Genomic DNA, 7,616 nt, shown 5'->3' with positions numbered 1-7,616 from the left:
AAGGCAATTAGAGAGTACTTTCTGGCACAAGGGGCATAGTCTCAGACGATCTTGGGTGCAACGATTAGGAGGAAATCTACGTTGATTTCTGTTCTTAGGCCGTTTTATACAAAGGACCCGAGGTTGATTCTTATTCTTTTATCGTTTCTCTTGTTTTTCGTTTATGACAATTAATCACATGATAAATTGCGTTATAGTCCTTAATTTTAAGGGGTTTTATACGGATATTACCCTACACGCGCCTCGTTACCACGATCACCGATCCTTATCAACACCAGCGATCACCTTCTTTCATCTCCTTATCGAGGTACCGAGTTACTCAAGCTTTCATTGCTCATGATTTTGTTTATATTACTCACGATTTTGTTTCGCTTTGAAAGATTCGTGCGTCTAATTGATGACGGTCTCACATGTTAGGGTTCTTCGTTCAATCGATTTTAGAGTTTTTCGTCCATTCAATTTTAGGGTTTTTTGTTCAATCGATTTTTGTGTTACTTAGGCTTTCCGTCTCGTTTTTTTAGCTCACATATTATCGTCATTAGATTATTGTTTAATTATCCCTTGTTCCCAATTTAAGTTGATTCTTTGTCTTCATTTGCAGTGATAAGAGAAGAGGCGTTTCACAGGCTTCATTAGGTAAAATTGGTTGTTTATTAAGTATTTTTTATTTTATTTCTACTTTACATTTTTAAGTTTTGAACCTACAATTTTGAAACTGTGTGTTTTTAACAAATAGCTTTGGAAGAGATTGTGTTTGGGTGAAAAATTACGTAGAGCCAAGGGATTTAATAAGCAATTGGTTCAAAACTTCAACAATCATTGCAAATATCATCTCTTTTGTGATTCAAAGTTTTAGTCTTGCTTAGTTAAAATTTAAATTATTCTTTACAGATGATGCTTGCAATTGGATGTTTCTCAGAATACATGTCGAGTGTTTTGGGTATCGAGTTTCGCTTACAAGTACTGCTTTCTGTTTTGCAGAGACAGTTGTATTCTTTGGGAGTAAAGATATCAGAACTGCGGGATTCTGTAAAAAGCAAGCGTATTGAATATGGGTTGTTAAAACAAATGGAAACTCTATCGACAGTACTCGATGCTCATGTGAGTCAACTACACCATGTTTCACCTTTTGCTGCTGAATGTTGTGTGTCGGAATATAGAAATTTAGCATAGTACGAATAAAAAGTTGACTTCTTTTGCTATTTTCGGCTGATCTGTATTTAATGTTGAGTTGAATTTTAGACTGTAGTTCTTTTTTTGGCTGAGAGGCATCAACTGAATTTCATATTATAACGTAAAGTTTCTCTTATGTTTTGGTTAAGACTGAAATCTTAGTCTAAATCCCCTTCCCCTTTTTATTCTAATTTAGTTCTTTTGTGCATCCTTCTCACTATCGCCGTTAATAACTGATTGGCGAGGTAGCATGCACTTCAAGAGTGATACTAGTTTGATACATACTGCATTTTATTTGTTCTTTCAACTTAAGTATAATCCTGGACTATAACATATTTTTGTTGTGCAATGCAAACAAGATGTGGATGATACTTCACTTGTATAAATAGAAAATTGAAATAACTGCTGCATTATTTCAATATTAACTCTCGGGGTTATTGTGGATGATACTGCAGTGGTACAAATAGTAAACTAAATAACCGAGTATGAGATTTGACATTCATTCTGGCTGGTGTTATACTGTAGTTTATTGTCAATGTTGTGTTGCATTCCTTTTATTATATGACTTTTTGTATGGCGTGTTGCATTTTTGTTTCCGCCTATGGATTCCCAGGTGTTGCATTTGTTTGTCTACTTTTTTGTGTTCTAACTATTTTCCAGCTTTGACTTTCCATGAACTGTTAAGTTGTTTTCAATGCGGCATACCGTTCATTTATACCACTTCCTCACCATTGCAGGATGACTCGTATTTGGAGAGTTATATTAGCACCATTGGAGTTGATTTCATGAGTGTCTTTTATCCAAGTGTTTGAACACTGAGAGAACTTTTTCTGTCTCCTGCTAGCTTGATTCTCATATTATTGTAGTAATTGTTGTAGAAAATTCGCACTGTGAAGCAAGAAGGAAAGACTATCAAACTTCAAATTATAAGATTCTCTTCCATCTGTATTCTGTAATACCTTCCATAACGAGTGCTTCTTAACATTGCGTAATGATATCACTCTAAACTAATGTACTTTCTGTAACTGCACTTCAGTGGGACACTGCTGGGCAAGAGCGTTTCAGGACGATCACAGGCAGGTATTATCGTGGGGCGTATGGAATTATTTCGAGTGATTCAGCTACTGAATGTTCTTTGTCTAGGTTTTTATTTTAGCCCTTTTGATATGGACAATTCTCAAGGTAATTTAAGCTCCTAACGTAAGTTTTTCTTTCGCATGTTAGGTTGTTTATGATGTGACAGATATGGAGAGTTTCGATAATGTGAAACAGTGGCTCAATGAAATTAATCATTATGCTAATGACAACATCAACAAACTCCTGGTTAGAAACAAGTGTGTTCTTGTTGCCAATAGAGTTGTGCCATTTGAAACCTGGAAGTTAGTTGACAGAACTTTTGCATGCTCAATTTACACAATACGTATAGGGATGAAAACTGATTGTTCTGAACTTTGTGGTTTATTCAGGATTTTGCTGATGAGATAGGCATACCTTTTATGGAGACCAATGATACTACTAATGTAGAACAAGCTTTTATGGCCATGACCGGTTCTATTAAAAACAGGTACAAGATCATCATTTTCTTTAAAATATTGGTCATTTTCTTGAACGACTTTTTAATTGACTTGGTTACTTGTCAAAAACATACTTCCTCTATTTCGATCAATTCTATACATTTGATTAAAATATAACTCACATATGCTGAACAAATGTGAAGAAATGATTGAAAAAGTGGACGTATAAAAGTTGACTTACTCTACTGTTTGTTCTGCTGTTTTACCTTGTCTGAGGGCCTACCCTCGACAGCAATGGTTAATAGTTCAGGTTAACTATGATGGGCTGTAGAAAGGTCCAACGATTCGAAGAAATAAAGTGTTCAGAATCTATTTTGTTTATTATTAGTAGTAAACTATTCAGCAACCTGTAACTGTAACAGTTAAGTGTGAGTACTCATGACTGCTTTATGGCCACTGACTGATCACGAAGGTAGTACAATCAGAGGCAGAAATTTTGACGAGGTAGGTTAGGCATGAGGATGTTGGAATTCTGACTTAGGTGTGTGTTAGATCATTGATTTGTTGGCAATGGGGTTGACAGCTTCCGAACTCTTAACGGTCCATCACTCTAACATGACTTCATAGCCATATTCTTGTATTTAAAGGTTGCATGATTTTGCTTCTATCTTTTCTATTTTTGAAGGATTTAAATTTGGACAGAGGGAAAAAGGATCATTCTGTTTCTTTCCCATGACTTCAGTAAGCATTCAAAGAAAAATCCCCGTCCTTTCATTTGTTTATTTTGTTTCAATATTTACTTCATTTTTATATAAATTATACGTGTTGGTAAGTAAATAATTATAATAGTGTTTTTTGGTTACTTTGTATGTAGTTAATGATTAAAGCTCCAGAGACATGCTCGGTTAAGCAAATTGATGAGGTGCGGGAAATTTGAGCTAAATATGCATTGGAGTTTAAGGCGCAAGTATTTGATGGCAACGTCTACAGTATTTAGGCTGAACGCTTGGATATTACATAGATCGCGGATAGTTTATGTGATGGTTTGTGCATGGAGAAACTTGTATTAGTGCTTATGTTCAAAAGTCAAGTGTCGATAGCTTGTATTTTGGAGGTTCAAACTTATTTGGTTTTGTTTGGTTGGATTTTAGAGTATAATTGTAAGATTTGCTGGATATTTTGAAATGTAGCTGTAACATCCCAATTTATTTAAGAGCCTTTACTAGGCATTCACAGATAAATGAAAGTGTTACCATCTCAGTTTCCTGAGGTAGTGAATACAAAGGTAAACGAAACGACAGTACTTTAAATAAATATAACGTTTAAATGGTCTTATTACATAATCCAAAATAAATAACTGTAATTAATTAAAATACAACTGCAGCGGAAACTAAATAAAATGAATAATAAATATTGTTTGACCAAACTAAGTGATCTAGACAGCTAAGTAAATGTCATAGCCTCTCGCCCTTCAGCTCCCCTTCTAAGCCAGCTCAATTACCTGAAATCAATCTGCTCCCAGTTATTGGTTCATCACAGGTGTTAAACGAATACACGGCCAACCCAACGGTTGAGTAGGAATATCTAAACAACAAGAATAATACAACAATAAGACAAGATAATTATGCAAATGCTCAATCCATTCACAAATCCAACAATCACACATCCTCCGAGACACCCATAATTATATATTCACCCGAGACACCCATATCAATATAAAAACCGAGACACCCTTTTATATACCGCTACCCTTGGTCCGGTTCTTCAAGTAATAACAACTCCAAGACACCCTTTTATATACCGTCACCCTTGGTCCAGTTCTTCAAATATCACCCGCCACCCATGGACCGGGTCTTCAAACAATAATACAAATATGAAATACGGATAACAATAATTCAACGGATAAACAATAACGATAATCATCCAACAACTAACTTCCAATTCCAATTAATATTCAACGGATAAATTACACCAATACACATTCAAGTTGAGTAGATAACCTAACTCAGCAGAAAAATCCAATAAAGCAGTCCTAGAAAGTAATCAGAAGTACTCCACTTCAAAACCGTCACCTAAATGAAATATTAAAATTTAATTATTAATTATTAATTATTCAATTTATTATTATAATTTAATCGATTATAATTTATTTATATTAATTATTTCCCTGTAAAATAATACGGAAAACCCGTCTTTTATAATTAATTAAACCCAACACCCAAAACCCATGCAACCCGTGAGAACAACCCAACATCACATACCCCATGTTGCACGGCAAAACCGTGTTTGACAACCCTCTTTCACCTGCCTATATCTGACATCCCTAGCCACCACCGACACCACCCAAGCCTGCCACCTCTAGCCTGCTCTACGACGTATCCCGACAACCAACAACAACCAGCCAACCGTCCCTTATAATCCTCAACTAACACGACCTAAATACTACCTTCAAACCCGACATAAACCAATCAATAACACAAATACTCACCACCCTTACCACCACCATGACAACCCGTGGCCACCACCATGGTCTCCCTTGACCCACGGTGATGAATTCCCTTATTTTCCTCCCTTATATCAATTATTTGTGTTTTTATGTTGTATATGATTATGGGAAGGTGGATAAGCTATTTATATAGATGTAGGAAGGAAAGAGGGAGGAAGTTTCCCAATTTCAATTCTCTTATTATTTGTTTTTCCTTTTCTTTTAATTACATAATATTAGTAGTAGTATGCAAATATAACTCCGAAAATACTCCCAACATACACGTCCTACTCGTGTAACCTACACGGCCTAACAAATCCCATCTCAATCATAATTTAATTATTTTATTTTCGTCTTACAACTTAATTATTCAATTAATTAAATTATTAAATATTATTTAAAACACATTTTAATATAATTCTATCGTCTTAAATACGGGGTAGTACAGTTTTCCCTCCTTAAAAAGAACTTCGTCCCCGGAGTTCAACAAAACATCCAAACAACTGAAGTAATAACCCAAATTAATTCCAATTAAATTCCTCATTAAATTCCTCACAAGGTAGTTTTATTATTAAACTATCATAAAAATGTCATAAAATACGAGATGTTACATCCTATCCCCCCAAAAAAAAGGGTTGCGTCCCTATAACCAAATAACTAAAAAAAAAAAAGACTAGGATACTTGTCTCGCATAGCAGCTTCAGCTTCCCATGTAGCTTCTTCCACCTTATGATTAGACCATAAAACCTTCACTAATGCTCTCTCACCATTACGAGTCTTCCTCACTTTTCTATTCAAGATCTCCTTAGGCTTCTCAACATAAGACAACTGTTCGTTAATCTCAATATGCTCAGACTCTAGTACATGAGTAGGATCACGCACATACTTCTTCAACTATGAAACATGAAACACATTATGGACCCTATCCAAAGCTGGAGGTAGTGTAAACGGTAAGCTACCTCTCCAAATCTGTCTAAGATCTCATATGGCTCAATATACTTCTAACTCAGCTTCCCTTTCTTCCGAAACCTTATCACTCCTCTCATTAGAGACACTTTCAACAACACTTTGTCTCCCACGGCAAATTCTATATCACTCCTCTTCAAATCTGCATAGCTTTTCTGTCTATCATGTGCCACACGCATCTTCTGACGAATAATGTGCACTTGCTCCACCATTTCCTATATCTTCTCAGGTCCCAACACAACTGCATCTGCCCTGTCATCCCAATACATTGGACTCCTGTACTTTTTTCCATACAATGCTTCAAAATGTGTCATACCAATACTAGCATGGTAACTGTTATTATAAGAAAACTCAATCAAATCCAACCTCTCTTCCCATGATCCACCAAACTCTATCACACAAGCTCTCAGCATATCCTCCAAAGTTTGAATAGTTCTCTCAGTCTACCCATCTATAGCTAGATGAAATGTTGTACTTATCTTCAACTGAGTCCCCATCAAAGATTGTAATTCCTGCAGAACTTAGATATAAACCTTGAATCACGATCACAAACAATATCCTTTGGCACACCATGAAGCTTCACCACATTCTTGACATAAGCTTTAGCCAACTCAGCCTTACTGTGTCACCCTCATTTATTGCGGAAAAGTAAACACGTAATTCTAGAATAAAACTGCATGGATATATTTGTAATAGGTTCATTTGGGTAAAAACCTGTAATTTTTAAAACCTGAACCTGTTATAAAGATATCCAAATTGGAAGGTGTCAAACATACAAGGTCTAAATAGAAGTTTCATAACATAACCATCGCTAAAGTCGCGAATAGCAAATTATACAACCAAATGTAAAGAGGGAGACATATGTCCCTAAAATGTATGTGACATAAAAAGTGTTTAAGGGTCACAATAAAATAAAGCCAATCTAGGTTCCAAGGTTTCTTTGCTCGCTAGCTCGTCCGTGTACCCCATATAAGCATCACCTACCTGTCAATCGCATTTTATACAAACACGAAAGCCACAGTCAGTGGGGAGTAACTCCGAGTTCTCCCAGCCACGAAATGTCATAATTAATATAACATGTAAACATAAGAATATGAATATGAATAACACATAGCCTTAGCATATAAATGCTAGACAATCGTGCTTATCATGTGAACAACAATATAACGACACATAGTCCTAGCATGTGAATACTAGACCGACTCATACTATACTATCATGTGAATCACATAACACACGGGAATCCAAACTCTATCAACCATAGCCGGCTTGCATCTCACCTTCTATGATTCATAGAATCATCAAACAAGAAAGGGCAATATATCTAGAGACGGGCATAAGTTACTAGTACATCAATAGTCACTTTGTAACTCGAGTCTATACCACGAGGTAGGGAAGCTAGTATTTTGGCTCGGAGGTTACATTTAAAACATGGCCAAGATACGACTCAACCCTAAACCTAGATCACAGAGACCTAG

At 35.8% G+C, this 7,616-nt stretch overlaps 2 protein-coding genes and 1 long non-coding RNA gene across 3 annotated transcripts; 2 read left to right on the top strand and 1 right to left on the bottom strand.

Moving 5' to 3' along the window:
* Positions 1-237: 237 nt before the first annotated feature.
* On the top strand, positions 238-1,094 carry LOC141621833 (uncharacterized). The gene is made up of 3 exons (XR_012532715.1): positions 238-307; positions 602-636; positions 982-1,094. It is a non-coding gene; the product is annotated as an uncharacterized LOC141621833 (long non-coding RNA).
* A 564-nt stretch (positions 1,095-1,658) lies between these two features.
* Positions 1,659-3,624, top strand: LOC141620160 (ras-related protein RIC1-like). Its single transcript, XM_074437101.1, has 8 exons — positions 1,659-1,684; positions 1,787-1,964; positions 2,052-2,099; positions 2,210-2,293; positions 2,398-2,556; positions 2,640-2,737; positions 3,335-3,428; positions 3,562-3,624. Exons 1-8 carry the CDS (start codon positions 1,659-1,661, stop codon positions 3,622-3,624), a joined length of 750 nt encoding a protein of 249 aa, XP_074293202.1.
* Positions 3,625-5,829: 2,205 nt separating this feature from the next.
* LOC141620159 (uncharacterized) lies at positions 5,830-6,350 on the bottom strand. Its single transcript, XM_074437100.1, has 2 exons — positions 6,210-6,350; positions 5,830-6,066 (listed from the first exon to the last, which is right to left on the bottom strand). Exons 1-2 carry the CDS (start codon positions 6,348-6,350, stop codon positions 5,830-5,832), a joined length of 378 nt encoding a protein of 125 aa, XP_074293201.1.
* Between the last annotated feature and the right edge of the window lie 1,266 nt (positions 6,351-7,616).

The sequence above is a fragment of the Silene latifolia genome, chromosome X (assembly GCF_048544455.1).
Source record: "Silene latifolia isolate original U9 population chromosome X, ASM4854445v1, whole genome shotgun sequence".
Classification (NCBI taxonomy): domain Eukaryota; kingdom Viridiplantae; phylum Streptophyta; class Magnoliopsida; order Caryophyllales; family Caryophyllaceae; genus Silene; species Silene latifolia.
This window is presented reverse-complemented; position numbering and strand designations above follow the sequence as displayed.